We start from the raw sequence: 16,764 nt of genomic DNA on the forward strand, positions 1-16,764 counted from the left end.
AGCCCTATAGTGCCACCTATCCAAATCAAGAACAGACAGCCACGGTGAACGGCGTTCTGGTCAGAATAAAAAAAAACTATAAAAAAAAAAATAATAATAACCAACCTATGCCTCAGCTGTCTCAGTATTTCAAACCCCGTAACCACGGTGACAGCTTCCTGTTTGGATTCCACTTAAACACAATGTTTGAAACATTAAAATGCACAGCATGACATTTAGTTTATAGAAATATACTTGGGATGTTAAATCTTCATTGACATCTAATGTCAAAGCCTAAAATCTCCCATTTCAATTTCTTCACTTTTTCCCCCAAACAGGTGTTTGACGGAGGTTTAGTTATTTATTTTTTCTTGTTCCCCCCCTTTTTCAGACTTTGGGAGACTGGATCAAACTATTACCATAAAATTAAAACATTTCAACATTTCTTCATTTTCACCTCCTGCTTCAAACCTTCAACTGTTCTTCCGTCAGACTGTTTTCCAACCATGCCTCCTTGTCCTCTTCCCGAGGTTGCCATGACGATGCCTCTAGTCTCCTTCCGACTGACTAATGAAATATTCCGATGCCTGTCGGCGGGCAGGGACAGGTTGCCGTGGAGATGATGAGGAGGAAGAAGCAGAGGATGCTGAGGAGGAGGAGTGATGATGGTGACGCCCTCGCAGAGAGGTTTGGTTTCCCTGGTGATGAGAGTTGTTGTGGTGAGCGCCGCTGGGAGGAGGCGGATCACGAAGGGAAGGTGGCACAGCAGAGGACTTGATGGGAATGATGCGAGTGTCCATGACCTCGCAGTCAACCTGCATCATCATCTCATAGCCCTGTGAAGAGTTATACAGGCTTTCTGGGGGGTTGGGGGGGGACAAATTTAAATACTCATAAACGCTGAATATAAATACTTAACACCTAAAAAGTGGAGAAAAAGACAAATATAAACACTTAAAAAGTGAATAAAAAGATGAACATGAATGCTTAAAAAAAGTAGATAAAAAAGACATGTAAATGCTTAAAAAGTGGTAGAGAAGCTTGAATCTTCGACTGGACTGGGTTGCTTGACGTGAGGACGTTTCGCTTCAAATCACAGAAGCTTCCTCAGCTAAAATTCTTGCTCTGGTAGTCTGACTTCTGTCTTGACTCTTGCAGAGAAGAATAAACCAGAAGCCAACAAAAGCTGGAGTTTTTAACCTAACTAGACCCCTCCTACTGAGAGGCTGACTGCTATAGGCTAGTGACTAAACAATAGCTCACCTAACCTAACCCAGGGGAGGCTTCCATCCCATCATTAGGAGAGTGCACAATAGGTGCTAATTAGAGCTATTGTTTAGTCACTAGCCTATAGCAGTTGGCCTCTCAGTAGGAGGGGTCTAGTTAGGTTAAAAACTCCAGCTTTTGTTGGCTTCTGGTTTATTCTTCTCTACAAGAGTCAAGACAGAAGTCAGACTACCAGAGCAAGAATTTTAGCTGAGGAAGCTTCTGTGATTTGAAGCGAAACGTCCTCACGTCAAGCAACCCAGTCCAGTCGAAGATTCAAGCTTCTCTACTATGGAAACCACCTGGACAACAGAGCCTACGCTTAAAAAGTGGATAAAAACAGGAATTTAAATACTTAAAAAGTGGATAAAAATAAATATAAATGCTTTAAAAAGTGGGGAAAAGATTCATGTAAACACATCAAAAAGTGGATAAAAAAGACTAATTTAAACACTTCAAGAAAGAGGATAAAAAATTTAAATGGTTAAAAAAGTGGATAACACAAATTCAAACACTTAAAGTGGATAAAAGGATTAATTTAAAAGCTTAAAACACATTCAAGTTGGAAAAACATTACCTTAAATGCTTAAAAAGGGGGGGAAGAATATTAATTTAAATGTTTAAAAGTTGGAAAAATTTAAACAGAGAGAGAGAGAGACAGAGAGAGAGAGAGCTCATTAAGTGCTCGTGTTAATTTCGTAAGATGAAACGAGACGAAATATGTTCATCAACAACCCTTTTTCCCATGACTAAGAGGAAACAATGAGACGGCACCAATGTTCAAAAAACACTGACAAACTGTGTAAATGTGCGTTAATGTTGACAAATTAAAACGAGACGAAAATGTTTTGCAAGACATAAAAAATAAAAACTCCCTCCTTATTTTCATCTACTACACAAGAAGAAACAACATCCAATCCAGCTGTCATGCGTTTGTGCCAGCAGTTCTACTGTACTGCAGGCTACGTTACATATCCTCTTGCTGCAACCACTGATAGTTTTAATGTAACATATTATGGCTACGATACAGGGTTCTCACCAGCATTATAACAGCGTAATGATCTGTTATGCTGTTATAATAATAAATTCCAGTGCAACTGGGCCGTTACGTTGTGGTTCTGATTAGAAGCACCATGTCCACAATTAAAGATGTCAGTCTTGACTCACCTTTTCTGCTGATTAAAGTCTCTAAACAGGACTTTTTTCTGCGAGAATTGTCCACCGCTTCACATGGCAGTTTTTATTCGTTCATCATTAACGTGCCTTTTTTGTGGGGCAGTCAACGACGCGGTTCTCTGCCGTGGACTGGAACCTTAATATCGCCTGCTTCTCTGGTTCCTGAACTGAAGTTAATGTCCCTCATGAAAATAATAATAATAATAATATCGACCACTCCGTGTCTGTGTGTGTTGTGGGATTTGCTGCGGCTCTCTGCAGAGTAAAGGTAGAAAGATGGATCATTCCACAAGCAATAACTTCAAAGTGAATCACTGTTCAAATCAAATGACACCTCTGTCCAAATGTTGTCATACAGACAGCATACTACAACCGACCAAAGCTGTTTTTCCCCAAAATGAGACGTCCCCCGTTCCGTCGGGGAGAACTTATCCCAGTGTCAAAGTCTCAGTGCTCCAGGCTGAGCGCAGCAGGCGCGAGTATTGTAGGGGAGATCGGGGCCAAAGTAACATGTTACATTTATATCCCTCTCAATCTGCTCGGCTATAAGCAGGCACGCACATAACTGGTACTCATGGTGCTTGTGTGTGCTAAAATAAATGATGAGCAGCAAAAAACACAAGGGAAGCGCTTCATAAGGGGAAAGCAGTGACAGATTGTAGGAAAAGTGTTTCCCTCTGCTGTGCATCAATGATGTTTAGTACACACGAGCATGATGAGTACCAGTTACGTGCACCTCTGGCTATGAGTCTAGCTGTAAGAGTCCTATTATTTAACGAGTTTTTATTTTATTTTGTTGGTGCTTTTAATAAATACAAAACAGAACAAGTGCATCATTTGTAAATGTGTATTGAATCAAACAAGACACTTTTAGCAAAGTTGTATTGAAGATTCATTCATTCAATTCAATTAATTCAAGATGTTTGTTATACCAGACATTTAAAGTAGACCTGCATTGAAATAAATGTCGTCAGATTTCAGAAAGAAATAGCTGATATGTATTTATAAGACCCTTGTGAATGCAGTAAAGTAAATCTGTAAGCCCAAATTTGTAATTCAGCGGAGAAATCTTCGTTTAAAAATGACAAATTTGCAGCTAAAATTTAGCCCTCTGTGAAAACAGTTTGTACAGCCGTATCATTTCCATGATGTCAGGGACAAGACGACGCGCTCCCGCCTTCAGTCCGATCCCGCATTGAAACTGATTTTATCTGTTAGTAATGTTACTTATACACGTCCTGATTTCAACATCCAAAAGTAAGCTGCAATGAATGTGAGATAAAGATCTGTGTGCTCAGATCAGCAACGACATCGACAGCGGGCGCGTTCTTCCTCTCCCGCTCTCTGCCTCCGCTACGCTTATTAAGTCTGCGGGCTCGTTAACGAGCTCATTAACCGCTGACGCGGGCCACTCACACCGCCCGTGTCTGCTTTGCAGTCGGTGTTGTGTCAGATTCAGCGCACAACACCGGCATCACCTCTCTGTCTACTGAATGGAGCTGCAGCACACTTGGCACAAGTCCTGAGATTCCGCTCGCTGTTTTAATGCGAAGCGGCCGGTACACCTGTTGCTGCAAGGACAGACTTCTTGCGGCAAAATCCACAGCACCGCACATCTCGGCAATCGGAGCCCCAGAGCTCCATGGATGCTGAGAGAGGTTTATATATTTTTAATGACTGGGATTCTTTGCGGGTCTCGCCTCCATATCCCGCGATGGTACCGGAGGTGAAAGACAGTAGATTTTCATTGCAACACCACTATCAAACGGGCGTATGAAAAAGTCCCCCAAAATAATTTTCAAGCACAAATAAAAGAAATGTGTACTCACCAAACGTGCCGCAAGACAATATGAAGTTTTAAAAAAGTAGATCCTTCCATATAAGACAAGAAAAAGGTGCAGATGCAAACTGACGTAAACCCACAAATTACAACTGGTGCAATGCATGCTGGGAGAGGGTCTTGTCTGTGACGTCTCGGCAGCGTCCATGATGAGAGGGACAATTTGTGGAGGGCTAAATGTTAGCTGTAAATTTGTCATTTTCAAATGAAGATTTCTCCGTTGAATGACAGACCTGGGCTTGCAGATTTACTTTATTACATTCAGAAGGATCTCATGTTTAAATGTAAGTCATTTACTGTTAAAAAAAAATCTGACTGCATTTTTCAATGCAGGTCTACTTTAATCAATATTTCAGCTGTGGAACACAAGTCAACTAGAATGAATAAACAAAAATGAGCTCCGAAATAAATAGAAAAAGACAAATGTTTTGACTAAAACTCGACTAAAATACCTTGCGTTCTCATTTAACTACATCTAGACTAAAATGTTGAGACTTTTAGTCGACTAAAACATCACTAACAAAAATGATATATGAGTGACTAAATGTGACAAGACTAAGACTAAATTGAAAAATGGGTAACAAAATTAACTATTAAGCACACAGCTGCCTCACTGCTCAGTGAGTCTGAGGACACGCCCACCTATTTTTAGCTCCACACAGCTGTGCCACTGGCTGGTCCCCGCCTCCTCCGCTAAGGCGGAAAAGGAGGCAGCACACACAGGCAAAACCGGGCAGATATCTGCCAGGTGGCGTCACATCCAGGAAGTGGGAACATTAATTTATTTTTGCTGTCTGCTTTAATTTTACATGACAGGGGAAAAACAACAACAACAAATAAAAAAACAAAAAACAAAAAAAACATACACAAACACAAAAGTATTTGACAGATATTTGTGCAGAAGTTGGAGGAAATGTCATCAGTCATACACCCTTTCTCTCAGCGTTTTGCTTTGATTTGGAAAGAAAACCAGACTAAATACACTGTCTGCATATTATAAGATAAGATAAACTTTATTGATCCCACAGCGCGGTAAATTAGTTGTACTGTAGTAAAGAAAAAAAAAAATATTTACATTAAAGGAAGGTGACTAAAATATATTACGTTTGCTGGTGGGTGCATAAATACTGATGTGAACAGATTACGTGAAAAATAGAATATAGTGAGTATAAGTATGTATAGACATGGCAAAATTATTGCACAGGATAAATTGCACAGTTGTGCATGTAATAAAGCACAAAAGGTGATGGTAAACATAGTTGATAGTGCAAAATCAGCAGGAGATTATGGTGCTAGAAACATTTTAAGGTATTATACAGTCTGACTGCAGTTATTATCTCTCCAAAAGAAACTCTTACACAACTATGATAAACATCTTTTTAATCTGATCTTCTTTGATCGCTGCACTTTGTGACGTTTGAGCAGAAAATGACTACTCTGAGGGTTAAAAAAAGTTTGTGAATTTCTGTTTATTTGCAATAAACCATTAAATCTGTGAACCATAAAGAATAAATATCAATTAAAGAGATCATTTTACTGATGTCACTACAGTTCTCACAGACTCACCGTTAACGGACATGGCCGGCATGACCAGCGACATCTTGGGTCTGCTAGTTTTATTGTGGCTGATGGCGGGTAACAGCAGATGGTCCTGTATAAACATAGTTTATACAGTTAGTTTCAGTCCAATCTGAATTCAAACAGTCAAGGAAACTGCTATGAAGTCCTTTAACTCGCTCCAAAATCAGGTTCATATTAAATTTTTTTCCCCACATAAACAGAAAAAATGTTTTAAAAAAGTGACTCTCTGAACTGAATATTAAAATATTCAAATTCAGAAAAAACTTGATAAAGAATTTTCAAATGGAAGGACTTTTACTTCCAAAATTTGGTCTTTAAACAACTAACAGTGGCCTCTAGTGGCCATCAAGAACCTCTGATTAGTAAGAGTACTTAGACTTTACACTGTGCATATTAAAAATACCAACATGACCCAAAGCATTATCATTACAAGTATCCATCAGAACCCAAAACGTCAGAACCGAATTTGGTGGAGTTTTTTGGAGTTACAGAAGATCTGTGGACTCACTGACTGACTCCATGGGTTCTACACCAGCCTGCTCATTACAGACGATATAAAGTGCTGTCTTGTTCAAACACCAGGGGCCTCATGTACAAAGACATGCGTTGACTTTCTACTAAAACTTGGCGTACGCCAAAACCCTGAATCAGGCACGCATGTTTGGTTTGTACATCCCACCGAACGTGGATTTAGCACGCTTGCACACACACACACACACACACACACCAAACTTCTCCCTGGCCACTCCTCTATCTAAATATGCATTGTACAACCCCTGGCAAAAATTATGGAATCACCGGCCTCGGAGGATGTTTATTCAGTTGTTTAATTTTGTAGAAAAAAAGCAGATCACAGACATTACACAAAACTAAAGTCATTTCAAATGGCAACTTTCTGGCTTTAAGAAACACTATAAGAAATCAGAAAAAAAATTGTGGCAGTCAGTAACAGTTACTTTTTTAGAGCAAGCAGAGGGAAAAAAAAAATATGGAATCACTCAATTCTGAGGAAAAAATTATGGAATCATGAAAAACAAAAGAACGCTCCAACACATCACTAGTATTTTGCTGCACCACCTCTGTCTTTTATAACAGCTTGCAGTCTCTGAGGCATGGACTTAATCAGTGACAAACAGTACTCTTCATCAATCTGGCTCCAACTTTCTCTGATTGCTGTTGCCAGATCAGCTTTACAGGTTGGAGCTTTGTCATGGACCATTTTCTTCAACTTCCACCAAAGATTTTCTATTGGATTAAGATCCGGACTATTTGCAAGCCATGACATTGACCCTATGTGTCTTTTTGCAAGGAATGTTTTCAGTTTTTGCTCTATGGCAAGATGCATTATCATTTTGAAAAATTATTTCATCATCCCCAAACATCCTTTCAATTGATAGGATAAGAAAAGTGTCCAAAATATCAACATAAACTTGTGCATTTATTGATGATGTAATGACAGCCATCTCCCAAGTGCATTTACTGACATGCAGCCCCATATCAACAATGACTGTGGAAATTTACAAGTTCTCTTCAGGCAGTCATCTTTATAAATCTCACTGGAACGGCACCAAACAAAAGTTCCAGCATCATCACCTTGCCCAGTGCAGATTTGAGATTCATCACTGAATATGACTTTCATCCAGTCATCCACAGTCCACGATTGCTTTTCCTTAGCCCATTGTAACCTTGTTTTTTTCTGTTTAGGTGTTAATGATGGCTTTCGTTTAGCTTTTCTGTATGTAAATCCCATTTCCTTTAGGCGGTTTCTTACAGTTCGGTCACAGACGTTGACTGCAGTTTCCTCCCATTCGTTCCTCATTTGTTTTGTTGTGCATTTTCGATTTTTGAGACATATTGCTTTAAGTTTTCTGTCGTGACGCTTTGATGTCTTCCTTGGTCTACCAGTATGTTTGCCTTTAACAACCTTCCCATGTTTGTATTTGGTTCAGAGTTTAGACACAGCTGACTGTGAACCTCCAACATCTTTTGCAACATTGCGTGATGATTTACCCTCTTTTAAGAGTTTGATAATCCTCTCCTTTGTTTCAATTGACATCTCTCGTGTTGCAGCCATGATTCATGTCAGTCCACTTGGTGCAACAGCTCTCCAAGGTGTGATCACTCTTTTTTAGATGCAGACTAACAAGCAGATCTGATTTGATGCAGGTGTTAGTTTTGGGGATGAAAATTTACAGGGTGATTCCATAATTTATTCCTCAGAATTGAGTGAGTCCATATTTTTTTTTTCCCTCTGCTTGGTCTAAAAAAGTAACCGTTACTGACTGCCACAATTTTTTTTCCTGATTTCGTATAGTATTTCTTAAAGCCAGAACGTTGCCATTTGAAATGACTTTAGTTTTGTGTCATGTCTGTGATCTGCTTTTTTCTACAAAATTAAACAACTGAATGAACATCCTCCGAGGCCGGTGATTCCATAATTATTGCCAGGGGTTGTATTCAAATAGCCTGGTTGTGTCATGCTGACAGCACCATAAGTGTGGAGTGTTGTGTGTTTGATGACGTCCGCCATCGTCTCTGCGTGGTTGTGTGTAAAAATTAAAGAACTTTCATAGACAACGTGCAAAAACAGCGAAAGCTGTGGTTAGATCACTGTTCTCTCAGCTCACTGTCATGTAAAACGGAAATTGCTTGTGTGTGAAAATGCTGAACTGAGCACAGACACACTGAAGTAAAAAGGTATTGGGTGCACGGCTGCTGACAGTGTGTGACATTAACATTATACATGCTTTTATTGACAAATACTGAACACAGTCGGGGGGCTTGTTAACAGGCTCATCTCTAGTTTCACCATCAAGAAAAAGAAAACATATTAATAATAATAATTTTTTTAAAAACATTTGAATGAGCACATGCCCAAATGGTTCTGTGCTGGCTTTCGCTAGGAACAACTACAAAGATCAATTATTTAACACCAAGAAGCCCCCATCGTGCACCGTGCAGCCTCCAGCCTGATGCACATTTGCGCACCACATGATTTGAACATCAATGGAATGAAAATGTTTCCTATTAACAAAGATAAATTCATCATGTGATAGCGCCTTCATGACAATATGTGTGCAGTTAATAGCTCTGATTACATTCAGGAAACCAGCTCTCGCTGCAAAATGTGCTGTAATGTTGGAATGTACCTGGATGAGATCCGGATGATTGCGTTCCACACAGCAAGCTCACACAGTGTGGTCAGCACCTGTGTGGTCACAGACAACCTCTGCTCCTCAGCGTATTGCGCTCTGGGCCGGCCAGAGTTCTGTGCGCAACTCCAGTCACAGTGGACTTGGTAATTGAAATCGGTTTATGAGCCAATTATCATCATTTGCAAGTAAATCCTCGCATTCCCCGAGTACATGCTCACATTGGAATGCACCATTTACAAGGTGCTTTAACAACGCTAATACAGCCACTGTTAGTGACATTTTATGCATCACTTTGCGCATGCTTTGATATCCAACCATGTAACTCCAAACACATGGGTGCGTTAATTGTTCATCACCATATTGCTGATGTGCACATCACTCTGACGACTTCCTGTTTTCACACTAGTAACAGTTCCCAGCATCACCTCTACATGCCCACAGTGGAACAACAGCTGTAGAAACGTGCGTACGCCAGCCAGGATTTTTGCGTGACACACATCACATTTCCACAGTCATTTCTCTTTTGATACATATGAATGTTGGCATGGAGACGGACGTACACCACATTTTTGTGTGTAAGCACGCTTTGTATATGAGGCTCCAGGAAGACGTAGACAGCACCACAAGGACGGTTCAGTACTGACGAGATGTCTGGATTTTTAGTTCAACCGCTTCTCACCCGCCGAAAAGAGACGACGTAGAACGTGTCCTCTCTGCGGTCAATAGCATCCAAGAAGTCGCTGTAGGTGACCTCAGGGCCAGAAACAACCTGCAGCTGACTGGAAAGAAAAACAAAGTGAAATTTAGGAAGAGTTTATTAAATCGTAAAACGATTTAAAATGCAGACTGATGGGGTAAAAAAGATAAACGTTTCAACTAAAATATCAGTAAGAGAATAATGACATCATCAGACACAGTACCTGATGTTATATTAAAAAATAAAATAAAATAATCAATTATCAAGATATTCAGCATTTTATGGTATACAATTTTCATTTTTGTTTATGTCTTGCAAATTAAAAAGCCATCAGTATTTGTTTTTATTTTTTAGCATTTCAGCCTTTATGACAGAGACAGGAACCATGATCAATGACATTTACACGTATACACATGGTGGAATTATTGTAATAATCCACAATGTTCAGGTTGAGTTGATGCCTTGTTTTGACAAATGTCCTTTTGATTGTTAAAAATCCCAAAAGGTCAACTTGTTTACTTGCGCACCTTTCGATGGATCGATGAGCCTGGATCGGAAGATATCTGGAGAAGTTCATCTTCCTCAGCTGTGCTTTCTGGAAACCAGAGAAACATATTACATTTATTCATCGATGCCCATATAAAAAACTCCCAACAGTTCTTTGCCCGTTCAATCCAGCTGTGCCGATATCATGATGAAAAGATAAAACCCTGAGAAGAACATTCGTTCTTTCTTTGAAAAAAATAAATCACTGCAATAATACACTGATCTGTATTGATGTACTGCTTCAATGAACAATACAATGACCTAATATCACTGATCCACAATGTCATGCTTTTATTTTGAAATTCCCATAACACATCTGTGTCAGCAAACATTCACACTGTGGTAGCAGCTGCTCACCAGGCAGCATATGATCAATAATCAACACTTCAGATCAATCAGCGAACCCAATCATGGCAGACTTTGTGACATCAACAAATATCGTATCATCGACAAAAGAATCAATATAATATTTTATCTTCATGAAACTTGTGGTTTATAACCGTAATGGTAACCGGCTGGTAAACGCATCTGTCGCCACTTAACTTTATCCACAGACTCCGACATACGTGTGTAATCCCGCGTGGCTGAGCGGAAGAGCCTCTCTCTCGAAACAGACATTTAATCAGTTTAAAGGTGAAACCAAACATCCCGGCACACATCGTGGTTACAGTAAGAACCTGTGAGTATATAACCAGCAGGGGGCGCCTGCCACAGCTTTCTTCACTTAAGCTTCTCCTCACCTGAGAAATCTTCGCCTTCTTGGCTGTTTTTGGTTTCACTCCAGATTTCTTACGGTCAATCTGGTGTCGATGGACCCAACCTCTCAGCTCGTCTGCCAGCCTGTCACCAAAACATCAGTTCGGGTTAGAGTCTCAACAGAACAAAACAAAACAAAAACAGAGTCATGACAGGCAAATCACAAAGAAGGTGGAAGTGTTTGGAGGACCTGAGAGACTCAGAGCGGTTAAACTGTCGGCAGTCTGATGAGGTGAGGTAATGGTCGATGTCCTGCAGAACCAGGTCCTTTACCACAGTGAAGGCATCACTCAGGTTCCTCCAGGACGACACACACAGTCACAATGAGCACATTATATCTGTCTGCTTTTAGAACAGTGAAATCCGCTGGAGGTGGTTTTCATTACATCATCTACCCATTTACAGATCATCACAAATTGCAGTCTTATAAAAAAAAGTCTAAATAAAAGTTCATTTGCAGAACAAGACAGAATGTGATTAATTCCACTGCCATAAACATTAGACAAAGGAATACTGAACTGGTAGGATTCCGCAGCGTATCGCTCCGGCCGCTCATCTCCTCTCTCGTCCTCCGTCCTGTCCTGCACTCTGCTGGGGGGCGGAGCTGCTGCCGCGTGCTGCTGCTGCTGTTCGATCTGCAGCAGATGGCGTCCCGAGTGCGACACCACAGCATCCTGCAGGCCCGTCGACAGCGTTCTGTCTGTGATGCTGTAGCGTGGAGCAGTGAAGCCGGAGTGGGGGGGGTGTGTGAGTTAATAAGGAGATCCTCATTTATCAAGCCAAACTGAAATTACGTGGATGTAAACATCAGAGGGTGAGGCGAGGAATGTGCCAATTACCTGACAGGTCCAAAACTGAAGGTCACGAACAGAAGAATGGCCATGACGCACACCGCTCTCTTGTTGCTTGCAGAGTCACCGCTCTGAGAAGAAGGGGGGGGTAATCAGAAAGATAAAAAGCTATTTATATTCTATGTCGACAACTAGTGTATACACGGATCAAGGGGGTTCAAACTTCACATGCTGTAAAATAATGTACAAAACGTCAGGTTGAGATATCAAACACTGACCGATGGATCTAATTTTGGCACCCATTTAATAATTAATTTAATTTAATTCAGCCAGGTGCACCGCCTGAGGTGCAGCCAGGTGTGCCTACTTGAAAAGTAGGTCAAGGTCATGACAGTGAAAGATGCACAATGACACTGCAGCACACAGGTTACCAGAAATGCTCCAGATAAGTAACAACCCTAAAAGTGACAGAAACCACCATAAACCAAATAAAACCCGACCAATAACGCGGCTGAGTCAGCACGCGATTAGAGATGTCTGCTGTTACTCATCGGACAAGTTGCCACCTTCTTCATTTACCTCTTTCCTCGCCAGCCTCTCCCTCAGAGCCTGGTTCTCCCTGCGGAGGCGCTCGTTCTCCTGCTGTGCCTCCCTGAGCTGGGCTTCCAGGTTTTGTAGGTACTCCTTCTTCTTCTTCCTGGACTGGCAGGCTGACTCCCGGTTCTTTATCATCCTCTGCTGCCGCTTCAGAACCTTCATCTTGAAGAGCAGCAGAAGAAAAGAACATGATGGGAAGAAATGGAGCAAAGCATGTTTATACACGGGGCGACATTAATGTGATCATCCTTTTTGTGTGTTGACGTGTCCAAAGAAACAGTCTCTGATAACGCTGCCACTTAAGTGCCTGTGAGCAACCTGAACAGTTTTCCCACACAAAGAAAATGATGGCATGCTGTCAAAATTCTTTACAGATAGCTGCAAACTTTGTGACTCATTTTAACATTTACCGTATTTTTCGGACTATAAGTCGCACTTTTTTTACATGTTTTGGCCGGGGGGGTGACCTATACTCCAGAGTGACTTATAAATGAAAAATATACCGGTAGATTCTCAATAAATTTACCGTAATAAAAAATTTTATGTCGCTCTATGTTTTAAAATGCCCACCGGAAACAGAAATGCAATGCATCATGGGCACTGTAGTATGGAGGCCGCCCTATAGGTCACGCTGGTCACGATAACCAATCAGAGAACAGAACATTTGACGCGTATTCCTCATCTCACCCAGACAATGATTGTGAAACAGCGTGTGAAGCAGACGAACACGGTGCTTGCTGTTATTCCGGGAGGGCTAACAAAACAGCTTCAACCCTTGGATATCAGTGTGAACAGAGTGTTTAAGTTGACGCTGAGAGCTGCGTGGGAGCACTGGGTGAGCGACGGCGGAGGATTAGCGTCTGCACTTGGAAGGAGCTGGCGTCGACACCACGGGGAGGTCATGAGCTGCGCAGGTAGGTGCTGCACGAACATCGGCAGCTGACACCTGGTGTGTACTACGGTCCACAGCAGGTAATATGTTACAAAAGAACCATTCAGCGATGGTGCGGGTTATGGTTCGGCTCGCAATGTGGTCTGCAAAATACAAACATATCCGTAGGTAAAATGCAGCTCACAAGAGGGCGCTCAAGGCTTGTGTGACTGTTCCTGCGACTTCTGACTACCATAGAAAAATAAAAATTTCAGCATTACTGATAACTTAACAAGACAACGGAGAAGGCCCGAAAAATGCCACCAAAAAGAAAATCATACTCTGGAGATTACAAGTTGCGAATGGTGAAATATGCATCTAAAAACAGTAGCTGCCACAATATTATCATCTGAACTTTTCATGTCAAGTTAACATACCTGTATGTCCATGCGACTTATAGTCCAGTGCGACTTATTTATGGTTTATTTTTTCTTTATAATGGATAAAGTGGCTGGTGCGACTTATACTTCGGTGCGACTTATAGTCTGAAAAATACGGTACACTCTTGTGTAAAAACATTTTTGAATGTAACCTGAAGTAGCAGCTGAAATGTGTGAACCGCCCTATGGGACAGTAATTTACACCTGCTGGAAATATTTTTAGTGGTACTTGAGATTCTTTTACAAAACCTTTACAACAATGTGCAAATTTTCTTGAATGGTGTCGTTTTCATTATTAATACCCCCCCCCCCCCCCCCCCCACCCCCCGGAACATGCACTATTCAGAGTAAATTTCAGTTTTCACCAGAAAAGTCTATATTTTCACCAAAATTCAAAATCCACAAGTAAGAATTGTGAAGACCGTTTACACCCACCACTGAAAAGACTCTCAAAAATGGTTCAAAAGTGAACGTTTTTCACTGTCTATTTGTAGACATTTAATCAACGTTCAAGTTTAGACTGTTTTTGAATAGCAGTATTTTTCAACCTGTACAATGAGCAAATTATAGCAAATCACACTTTTGAAGCCAAACTAATAAGGCCCATCCTCATTTACCATTTAAAAGATGGTCATGCAAACCCTGTTGAAAACTTTTTTCCAAAACCCTGCTGTTTCTGATCACCGGGAGCTGCGGCTGTGTGATCACGCAGTCAATCACATGCATGCGCGCGGGTTCGATTACCTGTTCTGATCAGGGACACGTCCAGTTCTGATCACGCACGCACAGGTGCTGCGTACGTGGATCAGCCACACATACATGCGCTTCGCTTTCTCTCCAACTGATTCACTCTGGATGAATGCATTCAGTGATTCGATGTGTTGTAGTGCATGTACACGCACACACACACACACACACACACACACACACACTTCTCTGATGTTAGTTTATTACTCTGCGGCTTGTCCATATTTTCCCTAAAATTTTAAAATTTCCAAATTCCATGAGGAAGAATTGTGAACAGTGTTAATGCCCCCTTCACACATAGCACAACGTTGGGCGAAGCAGAAACCGGAAGAAAATCCACAAGCAAAAAACGAAATGGGGAACCTTGAAACATTCCACCTGCTGTCGGGAGGGACACACAGTCCAACAGGCGTGCACAATACCGCGGCGACAGTTTTTCACGAGTGGCATGTGATTCCTCCTTCGTGCTCCAGTGAGCTACACTCGGTGAAGGGGCCCCAAGATAAATCAGTTGGTGAATTGTGAAACACTTCACTGCAACAACAGCTCATTGGACCGCTGGTTCGGATGAGCTAAAAATGATGTTTTTGCTGATTAACGCTGTGAGCAGTTTCTATTCAGTTCACTGTTGATTAAATATATAACGCAATGCTAAAATACCTTCAGCTGTATGTTCTTTATAATTTGTAGTTGTTTAATTAATTATTAAGATCCTATTGGCTTGTGTACAATTTGTACATGTTCAATAAAGCCCCTCTATCAATCAAAAACAATATTTACATTTTAAGAGCACAAGTTGTGCAAATATTTGTAGAATATTTGTAGATCACCCTCTGTGCATCTGCAGATACCAATGAGAGAAATTCAACTCCATAGGAAGTGAGCGTTGAGTTAGAGGAAGTTAGCATGTATGCCAACGTCTAAAAAATGTCTTGTAAATGACTCCAGGGGTGTTATCAGGTTACATATAGAGCATTTTCAGTTTTAGAAGTGCTTATTTCCCATTAGGCTTTACATAATTTATGACAAAGAGATGATATTTACACACAGAGTTTTGCAGCTAGCTACCAGACTGCGATGTTACCATGTGAACGTGTGCAAAATAACTTGTAAATAAGTTCAGAGGTGTAATTAGGTTCCAAAAGCAGCATATTCAGTTTTAGAAGCGTCTATTTCTCATTAGCTTTTACGTACTATATGAGAAACATGTATATAAACACACAAAAAGCGATTTTGGAGAGACCAGCCACTGACGTGACATCACAGTGCAGCTCTGCTCTGATTGGCTGTCACGCCCGCCACTCAAAAACAAAACCAAATAGATTCAAAGAGAATGCGACTTTTTAACCCAGGGATCACCAACCCTGTTCCTGGACAGCACATGTCCTGCATGTTTTGTAACTATCTCTGTTCTACTCCCAGGCAATTAACTCTATCAGGTGTGCTCAGCCAATCAAGAGCTGGAAAACACTACTTTTATAAAATCAGGTGTGACTTGAGCAGATAGACGTGGAAAACGTGCAGGGCAGGTGCTCTCCAGGAACAGGGTTCTTAAACTTCTTACAGTCCAGTAGCAATAGGTGAAGCCTCATTGAATTGTGCCTTCCATCTTTCACCTCATGAAATATTCATACCACTGAACTCAAACACTCATTATTTGTATAATAATGGGGTGTAAACGAAAAATGTGTACACATATTACCAAAAAACCTGTTTCCTACCTTCTTTTGGGACCTAATGGCACATTGAACCTGATTATAATGCAAATCAGAAATGGTGCTGCTGGAGCCATTGGTTGATTTGAGATGGAATGGCCCAATATGCAACCTACCTTTTGAACAAAACTGCCATCTCATTACTTTTTAAACAAACTACACAGTGCCTTTTATGTTTAATTTGTTAGCTTCATAAATGAAGCCCGGGGATTTTATGTGTTGCTGTTTGCACCATGTGCCGCGCCCTACGCAACTTAGTTCTAGGCCACCAGAGAGCAATCAGTCCAAGACACACACACACATGCTTCTCTGATGTTAGTTTATTACTCTGCGGCGTGTCCCAGAGGACGTGCAGAGAAGATGCGCTGACATGAGTGTGATAACTTCAGGGACTAGATGTGTAATTTGTGTAATAAAGTGACAGAAATCCCACATCATGTCTCCGCTGTTGTTCAGATGACTGTTTATCAAACTACACACCTCCGTGTGTGAAAGAGACTTCACTGTTGTCAAAGGTATTGAGATTCTGAACAACATAGCTCCAAAAAAACAATCACAATTCAATAACATCTACAGTGCCATGTCAAAATGAGGTTACTACGAGTCC

At 41.0% G+C, this 16,764-nt stretch overlaps 1 protein-coding gene across 1 annotated transcript in view; it reads right to left on the bottom strand.

Annotated features, from left to right (window-relative positions):
- Positions 1-253: 253 nt before the first annotated feature.
- Positions 254-16,764, bottom strand: part of atf6b (activating transcription factor 6 beta) — a 36,057-nt gene continuing 19,546 nt past the window's right edge. The window contains 10 exon segments of the mRNA XM_034160566.1: positions 254-700; positions 702-838; positions 5,828-5,912; positions 9,677-9,776; positions 10,222-10,289; positions 10,981-11,080; positions 11,187-11,294; positions 11,516-11,704; positions 11,836-11,918; positions 12,367-12,546. Coding sequence (XP_034016457.1) covers positions 416-700; positions 702-838; positions 5,828-5,912; positions 9,677-9,776; positions 10,222-10,289; positions 10,981-11,080; positions 11,187-11,294; positions 11,516-11,704; positions 11,836-11,918; positions 12,367-12,546 — 1,335 coding nt within the window. The 3' untranslated portion in view covers positions 254-415.

This window comes from Thalassophryne amazonica, chromosome 20 (assembly GCF_902500255.1).
Source record: "Thalassophryne amazonica chromosome 20, fThaAma1.1, whole genome shotgun sequence".
Taxonomy (NCBI): domain Eukaryota; kingdom Metazoa; phylum Chordata; class Actinopteri; order Batrachoidiformes; family Batrachoididae; genus Thalassophryne; species Thalassophryne amazonica.